The sequence below is a fragment of the Xenopus tropicalis genome, chromosome 3, assembly GCF_000004195.4.
Source record: "Xenopus tropicalis strain Nigerian chromosome 3, UCB_Xtro_10.0, whole genome shotgun sequence".
Classification (NCBI taxonomy): Eukaryota; Metazoa; Chordata; class Amphibia; order Anura; family Pipidae; genus Xenopus; species Xenopus tropicalis.
Window position 1 is genome coordinate 52,201,534 of NC_030679.2, and position 23,540 is coordinate 52,225,073.

At 37.0% G+C, this 23,540-nt stretch overlaps 1 protein-coding gene across 8 annotated transcripts in view; it reads right to left on the bottom strand.

Annotated features, from left to right (window-relative positions):
- The window catches only part of mon2 (MON2 homolog, regulator of endosome-to-Golgi trafficking), a 74,252-nt gene extending 51,584 nt beyond the window's left edge, over positions 1 to 22,668 (bottom strand). For 7 of the 8 annotated variants that reach the window (XM_031898879.1, XM_031898878.1, XM_031898877.1 and 4 more), the window contains exons 1-3: positions 22,332 to 22,668; positions 3,687 to 3,750; positions 2,257 to 2,384 (exon numbers count right to left, since the gene is read on the bottom strand). In XM_031898879.1, coding sequence (XP_031754739.1) covers positions 2,257 to 2,384; positions 3,687 to 3,750; positions 22,332 to 22,451 — 312 coding nt within the window. In that variant the 5' untranslated portion in view covers positions 22,452 to 22,668. Of the gene's footprint in view, positions 1 to 2,187; positions 2,385 to 3,686; positions 3,751 to 22,331 lie in introns of those variants that run through there. The other variant, XM_031898880.1, reaches the window with a different exon arrangement.
- Between the last annotated feature and the right edge of the window lie 872 nt (positions 22,669 to 23,540).

Below are 23,540 nucleotides of genomic sequence, written 5' to 3' on the forward strand. Positions count from 1 at the left end.
AAATGCAAATGTGGAAATGTTCAAGGGCCGTGGCAGACGGGGAGATTAGTCACCGCGCAACAAATTTCCCTTGTTGCGAGCGACTAATCTCCCCGATATGTCATCCCACTGGCTAGAATGTAAATCGCTGGTGGGATGGCACACGAGGCACCGAAGTTTCCTCTCAAGGCAACTTCTGCAATTTTGGTAAATCGCCGCACCAAATATGCCATCTCACCGGCGATTTGCATTCTAGCAGGATGGCATTTCGGGGAAATTTGTCGCGGGCGCATAATCTCCCTATCTGTCACGGCTCTTAAAAGAGGACAATGGCTTTAGTGATGTACACAACATTACTTATCACGGAAGAATCTTTAATAGTAAAAAGGATAACAGTTTAATGGCCTTCCAGATATATAATAGAATTATTTTGTTAGAACTGGAAACTCAGTAAATCATACATGCCTCAAACCTAATAATTTTACCCTGGTTCAACCAATTACTTGTGCAGTTATAGTCTGAAAAAGTCAGTCATTAAAAACATTAAAAAAAAAGGCTAGATTTCCAGGGCCATGGGAGATGAAGACAGGCACTTTTCATACAGCTGAAATATGATGGATTTAAAAGCACCCTATTTGACATTTTGCCTTATGTTTAAAAAACAAAGATAATTACAATAACTATAATAAAGATGTGGTTTATTAATTTCAGGTATACTCTTGTTAATGGGCTTTTTAGATAATACTCCAGCAGTCCAATGCAATTCAGTCCTATGGATTGGTAGTGCTCAGTATTGTCTGACTTGCCTAAATTTCCACCACAATGCAAATCACTTGTAGATTGGAAGATTTTAACAACTATTTTCTATGCTGAAAACTACATTTTAAAATGTTGGTAAAATTTACTGACATTTAGCAAATGGACCTCTAAATGTGTGCGTGCATATTTTCCATTCTCAAGTTCAATCAGATATGGTTGACTTTTCTTTTTCCTAACTGATGGATATAAGACACATCTAATTTTGTGTATCTTCCTATTATGTCATTTACACACACACGTTATTTGGGCATAACTTCAAGAACTGGCATTAACTGGAAAAACTTTATGGCCCTCACCTACTACCTTCCCAGGAAGCATTGCAAGAAAAGGGTATACCAAATCAATCCTGAGCAGAGAAGGTACATCTATACAATTTGTAGTTAATATATTTTGTTGCCATTTAAAAGACAAGGACACTTTAATTCAATGGGGAAGGGGATCTCAGTTAGGAACCCCCAGTGAGCTAAACCAATAGGTTTGTTCCCTGGGCCGACAAAATGGCAAAAATGCACAGGTCCAGGGAACTTTCTATCACAGCTTTGTGTGACTATGTTACCTGACTTTTCTAGGTTTACTATACTGCACATGCACAAGTCTTAGTTAGGTAAGATGGAGGTGATATGAAAGTTCCAAAGGCTAGTGCATCTTTTTTCTGAATAGGAGCACCGGCCAAGGACACACCTACTTATTAAATACACCGTGGGGTGCTGTGCAAGCATTTAATTAGGAGTATTCAGAATTAAAAGAATCAAGAGAAAGGGTAAATAAGAGCAATCATGCTAAAAATGTGAATGTTCTCCCAGTTCCTGGGAGACTGAGTGTAAGCTTGCTTGGATTAACCAGTTACCTCCAAAACACCAAAAAAAAAAAAAAGAACCACAGGTGATTTCACTGACCCTAATTGTATGCATGTTGTAAATAATGTATACATTAAAAACTATATCAGATGAACTACACACATAAATCAAACAGCATATAAACTACAGTACTGTACTTCAAATGCACTTTGAAGTAAGCAAGTATAACTAGCACCTGGGTGGCACTGCTGCCTTGCAGCAATAGGGTCCCAGGTTCAATGCCATCCAGGGCAGCACTATATACATGGTACTCAAGTTTCCTCCCACAATCCAAAAACAAGCAGGTTTGAGAATGATGTACATACTACAGAAATTATGATAGATAGATAGATAGATAGATATATAGATAGATTACACTCCCTAGAAGGCTATGATCTATGTAGCTTTAAAGCCCAGATATACCATCCAATTAGGGATACCATACAAAAATTTATAAACTTCATTTTAGCAATCCCTCTAATATGCACAAATTGTATTTTGTCCCTGAAATGTGCAACACTAATGCAATTAGAGGTTTGCTTGTTTCACTCACTTCTTCCCGATTTTGGCATCTTGTTTCCCCTAAGGAAAGGAGAAGTACCCTGACCTGTGATCACCGTACCTCAGACACCACTTCATGCGACATGAGTCTTTGTATAGCAGCAAGGCAAAGCTGGGTTATTTTCGGTTCTTTTGTTCCGCAGCCCATGAGGAAGGGCTGGACCACTTCAGAACTGTTCTCCTTCAAAGCTTTCATAAAAAATAAGAAAATACATTTACATTATTGTACTATATATATATATATATATATATATATATATATATATATATATATATATATATATATAGTATATATATATGTACTATACTATATATATATATATATATATATATATATATATATATATATATATATATATATATATATATATATATATATATATATAAAACTTACCCACATTCTATTCATTCCTATGGGTTTTTTAGAAGTTTATTTATCAAAAATTGAGTTCCAACTTTCACCTTTCACCCATTGATAAATACACTTCTTAAAATCCCATAGGAATGAATAGAACATGGGTGAGTTTTTATGTATTATGCTCTGAACTCACATCTCGATAAATCTGCCCCTTAGTATAGTGTTTCACATAGTCAAAAAAGACCCACCTTACTGCTAACATATACATAATAAGATAATTTAGGCAACTAAGATTGGATAGAAATTAAAGACAAAGCAGCAACAGAAATAAGGGAATTAGGTATTTTGTGACAATCATCTTAAAATCCTATTGTGTTAATTTAATATTAAAATATTTTTTTAGGAGAAGGAAAGGCAAAGTCACTTGGGGGTGCAAAAATGTTAGGCACCCCCAAGTGACTTAAATCGCCTACCTTTTACCCGGACTGGTGCCCCTGTTAGGAGAGAACAGCACCAGCCTGGGGTACCTGCAGAGCTTTCTCCTTCCTGTTCGCTAGCACGCGCATGCGCAGTATGTGAAAAAGCCGAACTTTAACAGAGAAGTCGGCTTTTCACTCTACTGCGCATGCGCCTGTCATGGGGTCCCGGCAAAACGAAGCAGAAAGGAGGAAGCGCTCGCTACAGGTACCCCGGGCTGGTGCTGTTTTCTCCTAACAGGGGCACCAGCCTGGGGTACAAGGTAAGTGATTAAAGTCACTTGGGGGTGCCTAATATTTTGGCACCCCCAAGTGACTTAGCCTTTCCTTGTCCTTTAAGGTATGGTGACCCAAATCACAGAAAGATCAATTAATTGGACTGCACTTGCAGTAATTTACATTAAGTTTCATAGGGATTAAGATTCATAGGACAGAAAATTGGTGCACAATGTGACACATGTCAAAAACGTATGGTGTTAATGTCTATAATTTAGTAAAGGGATATTCTCAAGCAATCAGTTTGCAAACTGGAAACAATACCAAAAAGTTTATGAAGTCATATCGGCAGCAACATGATGAAAATAGACAATCATTTCTAAAGACTGGATGTAATGAGGTAGAAAGCAAATATATGCAGTTCCTTAGGTTAATATTTACCTGTCAGTATATCAGGGCTCCTTGCTGCTATGTTTTTCACCTTGACTATTCCCGATTCTGCAGCCTGGAACAGATAGAAGGAGCATTAATGTAGCAAGCACTGCGTTCAAATAATCCGAGCATATATTTGTCCTTGTTTGTCAGTGTAATTCCATTTTATGTGGTCTAACTCATTCCTGGCATAAAAAATAGATTTGGAAGAAATTATTTTCAAGGAAGGTGTGAAATCAAATATAATATTTATTGTTCTACTATATTTTTGCAGCACAATGGATCTTTTTTCTAGCATGCCACTACCCCTTTGAACACTCACTACTCATGCTATATTATACTCTTACTTGAACAGAATCCTAGTCAGTAGATTTTGACACTGTTTTACCAGCAGATTATCCCTGATAAGAATGTTTATCCCTTTTGCCTTTTTTCCATATGGACATATCCTTCTAAAATGTTTACCTCTCCATTGAGGTGCTGCTTGTATTAACAAAAAGTTTTTTAAGATTTCCTTGTCATGCTACAGCTTGAGCATGTTGCCGATCCTGTTTTCCAGAAACGTGGGAAGTAGTTTTACTTTTTATGATAAGTTCACTCTCATAAACCTGTGATAGCACAGTATTAAATGTATTTCATACTTAAAGGACAAGAAAAACACACGTAAATTCAAAGAATCCCATTTGTACAGCCATTAAAATTCAGAATATACTACTTCATACCACTTGTTATGCTTCATTTCAAAAGTGTTACCATGCCCTCTAGGCCAACACTACATTGGGAGATTTTGTTGCACCTTCTACTACAAGAAGAAATCAGTTCCACATGTCTAAAATAACGTAAATCAATAAAATCTGCTCTGTGATTACAAGTACATGGAGGATTCACCATTCAGCACCAGAACACTCCATGCTGTATTTAATTCCAACAGCATAATGTCTGATAGACGTTTGTTTCCTTCAGAGCTCGGACCAGATCCAAATTGATGAGAAAACATCATTTTATTGATTTTTATGTGAAAACTCAATTGAAATCTATGGGAAAACCTGAAATTGAACAAAAGGTATTTCTTATCTAATCCTTTATGTGACCAGATTTTACATTACAGTAATGGAGGATTAGAGTTTGCAGCATACCAGTTGCATGAGAAAATTCTGTAGAACACAGCTACACAATCCAACAAAAATCTCCGATGTATTTCTCTCCTTAAAGTGATCCTGACAATACAAACTACGCTTTAAAATATTAAAATGTTATTAATGTACATATATACATTTATGTGTAAAACATATTTGGTGAAAAAAAGTGGTGTAAAATAAATGTCAAGTAAAAATCAAAAGCCATGTGAATGGCAGATTTTACGCCGTTATCATATGAAAGTTGCAGCAGAAGAAAAAACGCAAAAAAAATGTATGCTGCATTTTACAAGGCTAAGATTGGCATATTTTGTAGCAATTTTTTACAAAGCATAATAAATAGGCACCCAGAATTTCCCTATAGATTAAGTTAATCATTTTTCGTAGATAGGCTTGCTTTCGTAAGTAATTGTTACCTGAACTTCCTAAACCTGATTGTTTTGCCAACCTGACTGCTCCTTCTCAATTTTACTTTACTACTCAATGGAGTACTCATGCACAAATATGGCCGCCCCCTCACAGAGGAACAATGGGGATCAGATAGGTAAAGGCAGAATTATAACTAGGATGCAATGTTATGATAGATTTTAATAAAAGGGTTTAATTTTTCTTTAATGTTGAAACTAATGATTTAACATGCCAATATATTGCACTGATGCCCCCTGTCACAGTTCAGCATTAAAATCTAACAGTGCCAATATTTCTTTCTCGTTTTGCTTTTGCTCCATTCAGATTAGACTTGCAATTCTTTCCATAGAAACAGACAAGAAGACGTCAGTAAGCAAGTTCCATGGGTGTGGTGTAAAAATAAACACTAAGGTGTGTGCATTCATGTTCCAGTTTAAAATAATGAAAGTATAATAAAATTGTATAAAAGCATTTAACTACGATATTGCTTTCTAATAGAGCATTAAACATTTAAGGGCTGTTAACTGTTTGCAATTTTGAACCGCTGAACTGTGTTTGTCAACAATTTAAATAAAATAAGAAAAAGACAATGTGGTCACTAATAAAATTTCCTAGTTTTGAGGCCTGATAGGACATTATACAGAATACATCTAGTATATAAGAAGCAGGGGAGAGCTGTTTCACAGAGCCCTATAAAGTTCACAGTTTGCATGCTGATCAAACGTGGTAAAGAAAGCACAAATGACCACATAATCAGTGGCCCGTGGATTTGACCTTTGAAATAATGCAATTTGGGCAGAGCAGTAATGATGATCACAAGTCTGGAGATTAGAAAGTAAGTGTCAGTAAGTTGTATGCAAGTAACTAAGGAGAACCTGAAAACCTGAAAATTTTATGACAGCATAACAATATTACATGCATCAGAGCTATAAGTGAACAATACATGTAAACTAAGGTATTTATGAATAATTTGGTCAAATGAGGATGAAGAAGGGAGTTAGTAAAGTATAACCCTCAAGGAAACATGAAAATAAATCTGCACAAAGTGTTGTTCTAAGCACAACTGCAAAGCTATTTTGTAACTGATCAGGAAATAAAAGGGCTGTCAAGATGTCTTAATTTACAAAGAATCCTGGCAGCAAAGGGTTCCATTACCTATGCAAGTTACTATAAGCTGGAAGGCAGACAACTCAGGGTGTTGTCTTGCATATTCCTAAAATATGGTGACTGATTTGACATGACCTTCATGTAACTTTAAATGGAAAGAAAAGAAAAAAAACAGTAAGAAGGGTTACAGCTAAACTTTATGGCAGACTGCTTAATCAAGGATCCTACTGCTGGGATATATTAAAGGGGCAGTATACACCTAAAACATCTGTGCTAAAACGTAGTGGACTGGTTTTATCAGCTCCACTGAGGTTCTGTAGTACAGGAGACAAAGTGCTAAAGTGAAACCGATTTCATATTCTTGTTATGTGCCAGAAATAACAGAAACCATAGATATTTCTTAAACGAGAAGGAAAAGTAAAAACTAAGTAAGTTTTATCAAGAAGGCCATAAGCACTCACAGAAAAGCACTCTATCAAAAGAAACAGGATTTCTAGTCTTCTTTTTTGTAGACATATTCTTCGGTATCCGACTTCCTTTCTCAGAAAAATCCTTCATTCCTGGGGCCAGAGACTGCACAGCTCTCTCCCTTCTCCTGCTTCCCACCCACAAAAGACCAAAAGCCTTGAACACCTGAATATCATAGTAGGCTACTGTTAACGTTTCCAAAAGATTAACAAAAATCCCAATAAACAAATTTAAAAAAAAGTGTGGGGAAAGAAAAAAAGGGGGCGCACCTGACGAGAGGGGGAATTAGGCAGTTTAAAGATTACAGAGAACCCAATTTAGGCAAGGTCTAGCTGGCTTCCCAGACTCTCCAATTAGCCCCAGGCCAGGTACACCAGCTTTGCTAGGGGAGAGCGCCATTCACTAATTTTGACCAAAAGGCTAGAAAGGTAGAGGCCAATAAATTCAATTGCTATTTCAAGCACAGAAAAACGTAGTAAGTAGAACTTTGCATAACTGTGCATATTTAATGGAAGTTGTCCAGTTTGGAATGTAAACTGTAATCTGCTTTATAGTTACCCTTGAAATATAGGATAGATAGGAATGGGAGAGGGCCTTAAAGGAAGGATAAGTAAAAAAATAAAACCTGACCTAAAATTATTCTGTTTTCTAAAACCACAACAGCAGATGTAACTCAGTACAAATGAGCTCATTTTGAAATGATACTGCAGATATGAACAAGAACAATAAATTGCTGCACAATACATATTATGACAAAAATCATACATTATGTAAATCACAACAGTCTAAATAATAGGCATTCACATTTAAATCTACACTGTATATCATTTATACTGCCATGCCCCATGCTGTAATTAGCAAAGCTTGAAAATCCAAATATAAAGAAATAAAAATGAACAAATGGGCACAGACATGCTAAAAAGGCTAATGGCACAAAACATGCTCTTCGGCTGGCTGAAAAGCACATCATGTATCATTAGCCTTAGCATCTAGAAGTGTAAAGCTGTTCAGCTTTGGTGCTAAACAAGAACTGGGAAAAACTTGCATTTGCTTATATGTGACCACAAATCCTGGAGCAAAATTTACTAATACATAACTGTTTGACATAGTGGCATCTCTCACATTGGGCCAGATTCAATTTGATGAAACAAACTTAATTCCTAATTCAATTTCGTTTTTTCCCATAGACTTTGGGAGTTTCAAGTGGGATAAGGGTTTATATTTAAATTGAATCTGGTTCATTATTTGCCAAAAATGTGGGCTTGTTGCCATACCCTTTTTGTATGGTACTAAAAATCATCAGTGAAAACACTGCTCTTTTCCAATTTCTTTCTTATGAATGGTGAAATCAGTGCATAACATGTCCTTCAATGTGCTAAAAAGCAAAATGAGTTTCTTAAATGTGCCAATGCTCTATACAACAATTTAAAGGAAAAACCTTCACATTTCACAGGTTTTAGGAGTTAACTTTTTATTTCTATCAAAAACCTTATGATGGGGGGAAAAACATTTTTTTGCTGTTTTTTTAAATCCAGTTTGGCAGCAAGCCAAAGCAATAGATAGCAGAAAATGCAAGCAAGTTCAGGAACACCCTTGCAGTTTTTGCAAGTGATTGCACAAACCCAGACAGGTGAAGGTTTATAAATCTGCCCTTAGCTTTGGAGGACACCACACTTTATCTTTCCCTTGGCCAAATGTTCCCCATAGGATGATGCAGTAGATCATGGGGCCCATTCATTAGTACGACAGGTCCAATTACAATAAATTTGTATTTTAGTTAAATTATGCTTAAATTAAACTTTTTCGTACTTTGCAACAAAATCGTATTTGTCGCAATGAGTACGAAAGTTTCGGAATTCATTCAAGCTTTGGTATCGTAGCTTTCCTTGGGCCAGGTTGGAGCTGCAGAGTGCCATTGAGTCCTATGGGAGGCTTCCAAAATCATGCACTGAATGTTCAAAGTCAGAAAGTTTTTTGCGCCGTTTACGATGGTTCGGATACCACAATATTTTCGTACGACCACAAAATGTTCGTACAATTAACGCACATCAGAAATTATCGGATTTAATCCAAATTTTTACAAACCGTACTTTTAAAGGTCAGAAATTCGGACCTTGATAAATCTCCCCCATGTGTTATCAACTGCATTATGACTGAACCTTAAATTCATGTGCGCATACACACAAGTATAGAGTGATGTAAGTATTTAGATAGGGGTCTCTAGTGTATTAGGGTCCTCCAAGAATAATATCTCACACTAAGCCAGAAAGAAGATACTAGAACATTTAAAGAAATAGTAACACCAAACCATGAAACTGTTGTATATGCATTCAAACAATGCATCGTTAACTGGCACTAATAGAAAATGTGCAGTTGCATCTGAAACTTTGCTATAGTTCATATAATAGTCATGGGGCAGCCACTGAAGTTGAAATAAGGCAAAAAGGCACAAATTACAATGAGGTAACAAATAAGCTGTGTAGAATACAATGGCTTTAGTTCTTGTGCACGAAGATAAATGGGAGTCAAATGTCATTAATGGCTGGCTAGAGGACTATGGAATAGTTTTCATATAACAAAAATAAGTTGTTGCCAAGAAATAGTTTATTTGTAGGTGTTTGACCTATATAAGCACTCTTTAAAAGTGAAATAAAATATTTTGACTTGAATTTAATCGTCCTTTAAAGAAAAGGCACCCAAAAATGGTAAAATTCCCTTGGAAATAAAGGCTCAACTTAGGAGTGTCATAAAATCACCATCTTTATTACCACATAGTTAAAAACATACTAAACAAAAAAAAAAAAAACAAAAAAACCAGTACAGGTATGGGACCCATTATCCAGAATGCTCAGGACCTGGGGTTTTCTGGATAAGGGGTCTTTCCGTAATTCGAATCTCCTACCTTAAGCCTACTAAGAAAATCATTTAACCCTTTTACTGCCAGCCGTTTTGGACAAAGCGGAACTTGTATTGCCAGACAGTTTTTGAACATTTTGCACTGTTTCACTTTAGGGGCCTTTCCTTGGGGGGACTTTTAGTTTACCAAGGAAAACAATATATCGTTTTTTTCATAACAACCTAAGCTTTCAAAATATGGTAGAATTTTTGTGTAATTCCAATTCTGTAACAAGATATAGGCTTCTAAATGTCTAAAAATGCAAAAAAAATCAAATTTTCCATAATATAATCACACATACTAGAAGCAAAAATTATTTTATGCACGAATATACAACTGATTTGGAAAGTCCCATGTCTCCTGAACATGCCAATACCAAATATATATAGTTTTATGGAGATTTCTCACTTGTATAGGTCACAAACTCCCAGCAGTACATTACCAAATTCCCAAAGCACTGCTCCAAAAAAACTGCATACTTTGGATTTCAAGGCCAAAATTCCACTAACAGAAGGTTTATCCCAGAAAATTGTACATTTTTGGAAAGAACAGATTCTGGGGAATACAGAATAGGCACAACTGTGTGTCTACTCCAAACTATCAAGTCGCAATGCTTTCCTAAAGTTATTGGTTTTTATCAAAATTTGTGATTTTTTTTAAAAATCGCTTCAAAGCTTCCAGTCTATAGTATCTTATCTCCTACAGGTCATAAAGTAACCAAATAAAACACCCTAAATATGAATGCCTGGGGTCCACTGAACAGTTTGATGCCCAATATGTATAGGTTTACCTAAGTATGTGGCATGTAGGGGCCCCAATGTGAACATACCCCATATGAACTGTCATTTCTGTCATTTCAGCTTCTGCAAAATCAACACATTTACATCATTATATGTGAGATAAAGCTACAAAAAAGTACGCTCACCCCAGAAAGTCATATATTTTTGGAAAGTACACATTCCCCCGAATCTAAAATGGGTACCCATGTCTTTCTACTCCAAAGTACCAAGCCGCACAGCTTTTCTAAAGTTAGCAATTTTGATGACATTTCCAAAAATCCCCTCAAAGCTTCCACTTTGCAGCATCTTATCTCCCACATAGCATTAGGTACCAAGATAAAACACCCTGAATTTGAACACCAGGGGTCCACTGAACAGTTTGATGCCCAATATGTATAGGTTTACCTAAGTATGTGGCATGTAGGGGCCCCAATGTGAACATACCCCCATATATACTGTCATTTCTGTCATTTCAGCTCCTGCAAAATCAACACATTTACATCATTATATGTGGGATAAAGCTACAAAAAAGTACGCTCACCCCAGAAAGTCATATATTTTTGGAAAGTACACATTCCCCCGAATCTAAAATGGGTACCCGTGTCTTTCTACTCCAAAGTACCAAGCCGCACAGCTTTTCTAAAGTTAGCAATTTTGATGACATTTCCAAAAATCCCCTCAAAGCTTCCACTTTGCAGCATCTTATCTCCCACATAGTGTTAGGTACCAAGATAAAACACCCTAAATTTGAACGCCAGGGGTCCACTGAACAGTTTGATGCCCAATATGTATAGGTTTATCTAAGTATGTGGCATGTAGGGGCCCCAATGGGAACATACCCCCATATGATCTATCATTTCAGCTCCTGCAAAATCAACACATTTACATCCTTTATGTGGGATAATGCTACAAAAAAAGTACATTCACCCCTGAAAGCCATATATTTTTGGAAAGTACACATCCCCCCGAATCTATAATGGGTAATCATTTCTTCTTGCTTCAAAGTACCAAGCTGTAAAGCTTTCCTAAGTTTGCAGATTTATATGACATTTCGAAAATCGCATAAAAATGTTGCAATTTGCCGCATTTATCTCTCACAATTTCTTGATAAAGATCAGATAAAGACAAATCACCCCAAAAAGGAACACCAGAGGCCTACTGAACAGTTTGATGCCCAATATGCATAGATATACCAAAGTCTGCGGTATGTACTGAACCCAAAATGAAAATAGCGCATAAGGATTTCTCGCCTGCCAGCTCAGCTTTTGCACACAGAGCCCCCTGTCAGTGTATTATGTGCCAAAACTTCCCCTAACTATACAGTGACCCCCACAAAACCATATATTTTTGGAAAGTACACATTCTGACAAATCCAACAAGGGTAAAGAGTCCTTTCTACACCAAAGTACCAATCTGCAGAGCTTTCCTAAAGTTATTGTTTTTTATGACATTTCAGAAAATCGCCTAAAAAAGTTGCAAATTGCCGCATTTATCTCACACAATTTCTTGCGTACAAAGGCAAGTCACCCCAAATAGGAACACCTAAGGTCTACTGAACAGTTTGATGCCCAATATGCATAGATATACCAAAGTCTGCGGTATGTACTGAACCCAAAATGAAAATAGCGCATAAGGATTTCTCGCCTGCCAACTCAGCTTTTGCACACAGAGCCCCCTGTCAGTGTATTATGTGCCAAAACTTCCCCTAACTATACAGTGACCCCCACAAAACCATATATTTTTGGAAAGTACACATTCTGACAAATCCAACAAGGGTAAAGAGTCCTTTCTACACCAAAGTACCAATCTGCAGAGCTTTCCTAAAGTTATTGGTTTTTATGACATTTCAGAAAATCGCCTAAAAATGTTGCAATTTGCCGCATTTATCTCACACAATTTCTTGCGTACAAAGGCAAGTCAACCCAAATAGGAACACCAGAGGCCTTCTGAACAGTTTGATGCCCAATATGCATAGATATACCAAAGTCTGCGGTATGTACTGAACCCAAAATGAAAATAGCGCATAAGGATTTCTCGCCTGCCAGCTCAGCTTTTGCACACAGAGCCCCCTGTCAGTGTATTATGTGCCAAAACTTCCCCTAACTATACAGAGACCCCCACAAAACCATATATTTTTGGAAAGTACACATTCTGACAAATCCAACAAGGGTAAAGAGTCCTTTCTACACCAAAGTACCAATCTGCAGAGCTTTCCTAAAGTTATTGGTTTTTATGACATTTCAGAAAATCGCCTAAAAATGTTGCAATTTGCCGCATTTATCTCTCACAATTTCTTGCGTACAAAGGCAAGTCACCCCAAATAGGAACACCAGAGGTCTACTGAACAGTTTGATGCCCAATATGCATAGATATACCAAAGTCTGCGGTATGTACTGAACCCAAAATGAAAATAGCGCATAAGGATTTCTCGCCTGCCAGCTCAGCTTTTGCACACAGAGCCCCCTGTCAGTGTATTATGTACAGTAACCCCCCCTAACTATACAGTGACCCCCAGAAAACCATATATTTTTGGAAAGTACACATTCTGATGAATTCAAAATAGGCAAAGTTATTTTTGTACACCAAAATTACACCTGGCAAAGCTACGCTAAAAACAGATCAGGAACACTTATAGAGGGATAAAATGTGATAAAACCACAAAAATTGTGCAAATCAGTGAAACAACAAAATAAGTTACATGACAGTGTAATTAGTGGCCAGAATATCTGATCTAATAGTCACGCTGTCAAAATAAACAGTTTTTAGGTAAAAGAAAATAAAAACAAAGTGGTAAAATGAAAAAAAAAAAAACAAAAAAGCAAAACAAAAAAAAACCAAAGTGTTTGTGTATACATGTGTGTACATGCGTAAAAGTTGTGTGATAGTGTGTGTGTATATGAGTGTAAATAAGTGTATAAAAGTGTGAAAAATGAAAAAAAAAAAACCAAAAAAAAAATGCTAAAATATGTGCTGTAAGTGTGTATAAATGTATGTAAATGTGTGTAAGTGTGTAAATGGTGTGTAAATGCAAGAAAAATAAAAGTCCTTACCTGTCCTGAAGACCCGATCGCTCCTTGCTCAGTTGGGCCGGCGCTGGGGGGGAAGGAGGAAGCAGGAAGCAGCAGACGCGATGCGATCGCGTCTGCTGCTTCCTGGAGGGTCCTGCGACCCGATCGATCGCAGGACCCTCATGACAGCCCCCCTGGCACATTGCCCAGGGGGGCTGTCATTGTTAGAAGCTCTCTGCAGCGGCGGCATGAGACACGTCGTTGGCGTTTAAGCCCTTTTACTGCCAGCACGTATGAGATACGTGCTTGGCAGTAAAAGAGTTAAACATTATTTAAACCCAGTAGGATTGTTTTGGCTTCAATAAGGATTAATTATATCTTGGTTGGGATCAGGTACAAGGTACTGTTTAATGATTACACAGAGAAAGGAAACCGTTTTTACAAATGTGAATTATTTGATTAAAATGGAGTCTATGGGAGATGGGCTTTCCGTAATTCGGAACTTTCTGGATAATGGGTTTCTGGATAAGGGGTCCGATACCTGTATTTGGCTTAAAGCGGGTTTCCTGTGACTGAAGGTTTTTTTTATGCACTTTACATGCCATCTTTGGCCAAGAGATCTGCATGGGATCCCTATGTCATATAGGGTAGACATTTGGTAAAAATGATGCCTGATATCAATGTTATTAATTGAGTAAAAGATAAACATATAGGAAGGCTGGTAGTTTTCCCAGAGAAAGTGGCAACTCTTGTGTCATATGACTGTTGGCCCTGGGGATAAACAATCTTAAAAGCCAGATTTGGCTCCACACGAAGGGGGAAAGATCAGGAAAACATCCACTCCAATGTATTAGTAGCTTAAAACTACTGCACTTGTGGCGGATTCTCAGACTGCATTAAAACACAGAGAATCCACCCAACACTTCTTGATGTGCCTGCACCCAAAGCCATTGCGTTGGCCTGGGTGCAGGCACACAGAGCGGATTTTGTTGCAGAACTGCATACTTGAGCAGTTTTGCACCAAATGCTCCTGTACCCAGGCTGACGCAATGGCTCCGGGTGCAGGCAAATCAAGATTTTTTTAGCAGCACAGGGGCAGATTCTTGGCCTGCTTTTATCTTCAGGCTGAGAATCTATCACATGTGGCAATAGTCTTAGGAAGCAAAAAATGCACAAATTTTAATACAGCTTATTTACAGAAAGAGGGATATTTTACCTAATCTAGGCCACTCAGTGGCTTCTTAGTTAGACCTTTTACACATTTACATAAGAGATTCTGCTGTGTGACATTACAAAAGCACATAATTAAGTTGCCTTTGTACCAGTTAGATGATAATTACTGTTAAACGCCCAAACTAACTTGTTTCCTGAGAAACAACCTAAAGAATAAGCTCATATATTAGCCTCTAGCATTCAAGTGAAAAAGAAATGTTTGTTCTCTTTCTTTTCGTTTTTTCACCTTTTACGCAAAAAATATAATCCATAACAGTGTTTGTTTTTATACTGTCATTCATATAATCCTTCTTTTCAAAGTCATAAGAAAATTGTGCAACAATTTTCTGTGCCTTTAGAATAAAACCTATTCATATTTCAAAATACCTCACTAGATTAAATTTACTGTTTGGTATAATTTTCAGGCTTTTATATAATGGGTCTAGGACCCGTTATCCGGAAACCCATTATCCAGAAAGCTCCGAATTACAGAAAGGCTATCTCTTATAGACTCCATTATAAGCAAATAATAACATTTTTAAAAATGATTCCCTTTTTTCTCTGTAATAATGAAACAGAACCTTGTACTTGATCCCAACTAAGATATAATTAATCTTTATTGGAGGCAAAACAAGCCTGTTGAGTTCATTTAATGTGTAAATGATTTTTTAGTAGACTCAAGCTATGGAGATCCAAATTATGGAAAGACCCCTTATCCAGAAAAAATCCGAGCATTCTGGATAACAGGTCCTTTACCTGTACAAAAAAAGGTAGCAATATTACTGTTACTTTGTGTCCTTGACAGCTTTGGTGTTCATATAAGTATTTTCAGAGTTGGTGGCTAACACTTTTTTAATTGTTGCAAAATTGTAAATAAATTCACGTTATTTACAAATAATAATTTAAAAGACTTTTGTTAAACTGGTGTTTTTAATTAATGCTAGCAGATAAAATGTAATCACCACTGCCAAAAAAAGCCAAATAATTTATGTTTGAAAAAAATCTAGTCAATACAATACTCACTTTAGATAAATGCTCATAAAACAGATTCTCTGTGCAAATAACACTGAGAGCCTAAGCAAAGTATGCTAAACCTTACAAATTAATAGGATATAGTTTCCATTTAAAGGCAATTAAGCAAACTACATATTCAAGGTTTAATAGGAATTCTGGCTTCCAAACCAATATTTTTTTAAAGAGCCCCACACAACACAGAAACCCCTAACTACTAACACTGTAACCCATTCCTTCAAAAATGATGATTAAATATAATTTTTATATGCTAAAATCCAGCTAAAAAACAGTTCTTCTCTTTCATAATTAAAAATCCTAGTGGAGAGAAGGGACTAAAACATTGATATTACAGATTGTAAGAACTTCTCAACAGACAGCATGCAAGAACTATATAACCCACAATGCGATGTTACTTCTCCTTATTGACTCATGGGGTAGATTTACTAAAACTTAAACTTATGGCCATATTCTTCAGGACCAAAAAAATGCCTGTTCTTCCCTGCAAAAAAAGCACTGCCAAGTAAGCAATGTCAGCACATGAACTATTGTGAACTTCTCCTTATTGACTCATGGGGTAGATTTACTAAAACTTAAAAAAAAAATTATTTTAAAATTTGGATAAACTTGTTTTCATGAATATCTGGCATTTACTAAAAGATCTGAAAGTCAGCTCAGGAAAAGCCCCATGGGATTCTAGTGGGCTGTAATTATTAGAAATCGTTTAACTCTGAAAGGTTGTTTCTTTATAAATTTGAACTGGAAAAACTGCATGGTGAAAAGTATTTAGGCAACATTTTATGGCCATATTCTTCAGGACCAAAAAAATGCCTGTTCTTCCCTGCAAAAAAAGCACTGCCAAGTAAGCAATGTCAGCACATGAACTATTGTGAACTTCTCCTTATTGACTCATGGGGTAGATTTACTAAAACTTAAAAAAAAAATTATTTTAAAATTTGGATAAACTTGTTTTCATGAATATCTGGCATTTACTAAAAGATCTGAAAGTCAGCTCAGGAAAAGCCACAAAAAAAGTTGAAAATTTTTTGAATTTTATGGCTTGTCACATGAAAACTGCAACTTTTTCAAATTGTTGCATAAACAACCAGCATCGAAAATCCATTTGAAGCAAAATAAAGATCCTCCAGGAGGATTGAGTTCAAATTGTCGGATTTGCATTTTTAACCGTTTTGATGCATAGTTAATCTCGGAAAAGTTGCAACTTTTTTTCCCGCGCTAAAAATTCAAATTGGAATAAAAAATCTGATATTTAGTAAATGGCCCCCAAAGTGTGCCTTGGAGGATGCAGGCTGAGGACAGTGGACTACTGTTATATCTTTTTTGAGTCTCAAATTAGTCAGCCAGCAGAACAGGGGGCCAGACTTAGGTAACTGTTCCAAACCATTTTATTAGATTAAAAATCATAGAAAAGGCTGCATATGTTTTAATTGATGTATATTGCTTTAAATTATGTTTAGTTTTCAAAAAGTTTAAGTTGTGTTAGGGTGGTGTTTTCATTTAAATATTGTGTTTTACAAATACTAGCTGGATTAATTACAAATGACCAATGGTGCAAGAGTGCATTTCAGTAACAAAGCATTTTTCTGCTTTGGTTACTAAACAACTCTCAGAAAATGCAAACTAGTATAACAAATACAAACAACAGAAAATGTAAAAGCTTGAAATTGTCTAAGTACCACAAAACTGATATTTTATTACTGACTTGCTATGGGTATTCTAACTGTTACAAGATTAAAATTCACATAATCCCCCTTCAAGCTTACAAAGTGGGTGGATGCTAGGAACCATATCATAACAGCTGTAGTGGCAAAGATTGTTTTCCTCTGATGGGATTCTAGTGGGCTGTAATTATTAGAAATCGTTTAACTCTGAAAGGTTGTTTCTTTATAAATTTGAACTGGAAAAACTGCATGGTGAAAAGTATTTAGGCAACATTTTATGGCCATATTCTTCAGGACCAAAAAAATGCCTGTTCTTCCCTGCAAAAAAAGCACTGCCAAGTAAGCAATGTCAGCACATGAACTATTGTGAACTTTTAGTTGGAATCATATTTTTTTTTTTATGGTAAGGCAGCTGAACACAAGCCTAATATCATTATGTGCAATGCCAATTGACAGCTGGAATGGTGTAAAGTTCACTGCTATGGAACTCTGCAGCAATGGAAATAAGTGCTCTGGAGTAATGTACTGCACACTCAGGTAGTTTTATGTATGAATCTTTTGTATGCCACAAGAACATTACCTGCCTGAATGCATGATGCTGACTGTAAAGTTGGTGAAGGAGGAATAATGTCTGAGTCTTTCATGGTGTAAGCTAGTTAAAGTGAAATCAAACAACAGTGTAAAATGACATTTATGATGACTCTACTTTTTCTATTTTGTTACCAAACTTTTCGAATTCCCTTTATTGTTCATGTACAATAATGCCCCCGGCACAAAACAGGGTACATACAGAATTGGCTTAATGAGATAAAAGTGTACATCACTGGCCTGCACAGGGCCCCACCCTCAACCCAACTGTGGAATGATCATTACAGCAGCAAAAAAGGACCAAATTCATATAAAAACACTTTTAGCTTAAAAATGAAAATGAAAAGTTATACAGGCAGGTGTTTGGATATCTTTGGTAATGCAGTCTTTGTGCAGTAAATGTACGCACGAAAACATTATATTAATGTTAGGCAAAATAATGTACAATTCCCATGCATATGACAAAATACTAACATTTCTTCTTGCTGTCTGAGCTTTTAAAAACTGACTTTTTTTTTATTTTGAAATGCTTGTTTATTAAGATCCCTGTTTGTTATAAGTTACAGTAATGCACTGTTGTGTTCTTTGCAATATGTTATAAGACGATTTGGAATATGTTGATTAAAATAATATTTTATATATCTTTCATTAAGAACAACTAAGGGTACCTCGCATATGATGGATACCTTCTGACAGATAATGACATAGGGTTAGGGTTGATGCAAGAAACATATATAAAATAAATAAAAATGAATAAAATGGAAAGACTACAACTGTGCGAAAGTGTAGGATACAGTGGTGAGGAAGCCAACAGTAAACTATATGGGAAGTATATATTGGTGAATACGAGCAAGTGTCTGCAAGATGACTAGTTTTGTTCTGTAACCTGCTATTTTATGTGGAGATCCTGAAATATATTTGACAAAAAATGGAATGTCCACCCCAAAACAATTCTAAATGAAAATAAAAAATATATATTTTTAAGCAGCTTATCAATAGATTTTAATGATTTTACAGTTCTTTGTAAAGGTAAAATGCTGCCTGATTCTGTCTCTTTATATTCTATTCACTGATGGTTCTGACTCTTGAAACAATTAAACAAAAGCAGCTGATTAACACATTTGAAGGAGAACTCACTTCTGTTGCACCATTTCAAGATTTAGAACCAGGATTAAATTCAGAGAACAAAAAGAATAAATACTGAATTCAAGTACAATATAAATACATTAAAGGGCAAATTTATCAAAAAACAATATGCTTCTTAAAATCCCACAGGAATGAATAGAACATGGGTGAGTTTTTATGTATTAAGCTCTAAACTCACATACTGATAAATCTGCCCCTGAAACTTAATTAATGCTTAAAAATTACAAATTCTTTCATTATGCAAAAAACAGCTTGTGGGTGGAAAATGGACAAGTCAACCCAAAATATAATTTTTTGCCTAATAAAATAAACTAAAATTCTAAGCAACTTTGTAATACAAACTTTTAATGGTTTTTAAATTATTTGTATATATATATATATGTATGTATGTATGTATATCTTTATTTATAAAGCGCTACTTATGTACGCAGCGCTGTACAGTAGAATACATTAATACAAACAGGGGATTATATATAAAAGCTATTAAAAGCAGTGTTTGCCTGCCCTTTTCTATTCTCTGCCCTGGTGGCTCAGACTGTTAAAACAATGTAACACAATCCAGCAGACTGACAAACCTGTCTTGCTGGACTGACATTGTTTAAAAAATAACCGGAGTTCAGCAAATGCTGCTTTCAATAGCAATGACATTTACAAATAACTTTTGAAGCACTAAAAATTGTTTCATATTGGTAAATTGCTTAGAATTATTAGGTAAAAAAAATATTTGTATGGTTGACAAGTCCTTTAATACAATGCACCAGACACTCTCGGAAAGTGTTGTATTACAACCACATTCATTATAAGCATTCAACAGTACTGGGGATATATGGGAGAGACAAAAAGGGCAGTTAGGCATTCATTAATGCACAGATGGGCAATAACAATTTACATGAAAAATGAGGTAGCAGATTAGGGTCACAAAAAACACCAACAAAAGAATACATCTTCATCATGAAGACCAAAAAGGACCGCTAGAACAGAAATACTAAAGTTTTAAAGCAGGGTTAAACTGCAGGATATAAACAGGAATACAGAGTGAAAGATTAAAAAGCACATAAAGGCTCTCAACACAAAACACATTTTAATACTGCACTCACAAAAACTATTTTTGTAATACATGTTTAAAGTCTATACTTTCTCAAAATTTAGCTATGTCATTGCCACCCCCTTCTTCTTTGTCTGATGTAACTCCATAGTGCCACTATTGTAAAAAAAAAAACATAGCTATTTTGTTTTTATTAACTATTTTTGGGCTATAAAACCCTGAAGCCTTCCTTGCATGGATTGTTCCCACCCCAGCTTATGTTTTATTTTCCAGGCTTAAGAATCACATATCATCTTAGTGTATCGCACTTTAGGGCTTTGGCAGACGGGGAGACTAGTCGCCCGCGTCAAATCTCCCCGAAATACCATCCCACCAGCGAGTATGTAAATCGCCGGTGGGATGGCATACGTGGCGCCGCGATTTCGAAGTTTCCTCTCAAGGCAACTTCCACGATTTCGGGGAAATTGCACCGCCGCGTATGCCATCCCACCGGCGATTACATTTTTGGTGGGATGGCATTTCGGGGAGATTAGTTGCCCGTGACAATCTCCCCGTATGCCGCAGCCCTTACAGCGCTCTCGTTCACTAGAGATTATTGAGAAGAACTGAACCACATCCTCACATGCTTCTTTCACAGAATAACAGAACTTTAGCTAAAAATTTGTGAGAGAGTAATTATAGGCTGAGCTGTAAACAAAGACAAAGCAGGGTTAAATATATCATAGTAAATGGAAGATGGAAACATAAGCCAGGAAGGAAGAGATCCAGGAATGGGGGTGGAAATACCCAGGGCAGCAGAAGCATCAGGCCAGAAAGAAGCATCAGCTGTTATAGTGAGCTGTCAATCTAATAGGCCAGGCCTCCAGCAATGATTCAAAGGACGTACCCCTTGTCCATTTTCATTGGGAGACTTAGCTGTGCAGACTTGAAAAATGGAAACAAATGTAACAGGAAGATAGAAAGGCAACTTAAGCCAGAGTCCAAGGGCATAGTCAGAGGAAGCGTATCTCCGATTCTCTCAGTCCTGCACTTTTCTGCCTGGCTGAGAGAAGCGGATCCACTAGAGTGTGTGCACAGTGCAGAGTGTAGCGGATCGGCCTGGAAAATGCGAAAGCAAATGTTTTCCAGCCCGACAACCGATCTGCACCACTCTGTGTGCACACACTCTGGCTGTTGCCATTGTTTTCAGTGCACGCACACAGAGCGGCGTACCGAAGTGGATCTGCTTCTCTCGGCCAGGCAGAAAAGCGGATCAACACTTCGTCTGCCCTCGCCCTTAGTGGCAATCTGAAGGCTGGTTTTTTTTTTTTTCTTACAGTGAAACATCAATTTTACATCCCCTGATTTTAAACCATTGTTTTGCGGTCCCTCTAATAAATAACACATAATAAACTTCCCTGATTTTACACCATTTTTTTTCTGGTCCCTTGAAAAACTCAAAATGGGGGTTCCACTGTATTTTACAATAAGGAACTGCAAGAAAGAACATTTGCTTATGGCACTCGTTTTCTTAAGATAATTTAATGACAGCTGGGGGAAGCAAAAGTACAAGTGCATTGACAGCTGGAAGAAGCATGTAAGTGCATTATTTGTTAAGCAAACGGGTAAGATCTGCTTAATTTGACCCCTATGAGATACACAAGGTATACACTGGGTGGCTATGGATATAGGGTTCAGAAGGAGAATGTCTATGTTTTAAGAACAAAACCACTAGTGGGTTGACAAATAAGAGGCACTGTAACAAGGGAATTGTGGTCAATATTAGATTCTATCTGGACTCTGATGAGATGCCAGCTCCTCTGGGAAAAGTGGAAGTAGGAGGAGCAGCCTATTTGAGACCTGAGTCCGTGAGGTAACACTGGACCGTGTATCCTGGGAAGGTGCGTGATTGGGCTGTTTAAACTACACTTCTCTCAAAGCTGTCTGCATCAAGCTGCTCTACATCCTTATTTAGAAGTATTTAGCTAGGTTTGCATTACCCACCCCACTGTGGCCGTGCATTTGTGTACTGTCGGGATGCCCAGCCTGCACGATATTTACAAATTTCAATATGTTTCATAGGCTAGAATCTATGGTGCACTCCATCACTGCCATAAGGGGTAATAGTAATGGTCTAGCAGTGACACATAGCAGGGCACCATTGTGCGACAGTGTACTAGAGGCATTACCTCTTTCACGGGAGGGAACTTCTTCTTGCATTCCATAGACAAGCCCCGGAGGTCACTCTGCATGTTATCCAGAAGCTTTTTGATGGCCTCCGGGCTGCTGGTGGTGCTGGCTGAGGACATGTTGCCTAGTCTCGACCTTTCACTTCTGAACGGGACGGAAATTGGAGGCGATAACTATATTGATATTCTTTTCGCTCAAGCTTGTGGCATGATTCCCCACCGTTATCTGCCAGAGCTGTCAATCCCCTATCTCCGCCATCACTCCGGGTTCCCACAATCCCCAGCGTCAACACTGACACGTCACAGCGACTTCCGTCAACACAGATAGGCAGGCTTAAGGCGCAGGCGCAGAAATGTGAGGCTGCATGTCACGTGGGACAGCTGTATCCTAATAAGGGTTGCTCAAATGGGATGGCTGTGGGACTTGTAATAATATGCTTGGGGACGTCAGATAGAAAACTTTGCTTTTCTGTATTTATTAATTGATTTATATAAGGTAGTTGACTGAGGAGACGTTTCATTGTGCAGAATTGTGTGTCACTTTGATCTGGCTAGTTGGCTGCAATGACAGTTTGTGGAAAAGCCCTGTTGCGTTTTAACAATATAGAAAATATGAGCATAATATAATAACCTAATAAAGGGGTGCTACTCTTGAAATAAGCTTCTAACGGTGGTGTAAATGGAGGGGTTTCACCTGGCCAGTAAAGATTATGCATGCTACCATTGTTATTAAAGATGTTCTAGAATGGACAGTTCTTAGCAAATTTTATTTTCAGTGTTTATTTTTTAGCAGTGTTTATTTCATTTTAATACTAAAAGCCAGTAAAATACCATCCAGTGGACCAATGGGCAGGCATCCAGTGGCATCTCTGGTTCATAAACATTGCGCTGCATTCATCCAATGACTGGCCCTGTTGTCATTTTTGTCAACATTAAAGGTTTTATATAAACCTTATTTTTGCAGTGTAATCATGCTGATTAAAGGAAATAAACTTACTGACATAGTTTTATGATATCACAATGTGCCGGCTGTGAGGGAATTGCCTCTCCTAATGCAAAAATTCCCATTGCCCATTTCCCCAGTGTCATATTACATTAGACTGATGGCAAGGTCACACCCCCACATGGCTTTTTGTAGAAGTTTATATCACAATGGCAGGGTTATGGAAGGTAATAATTGAAGCTTGTGGCCAAACAATAACAACTAAG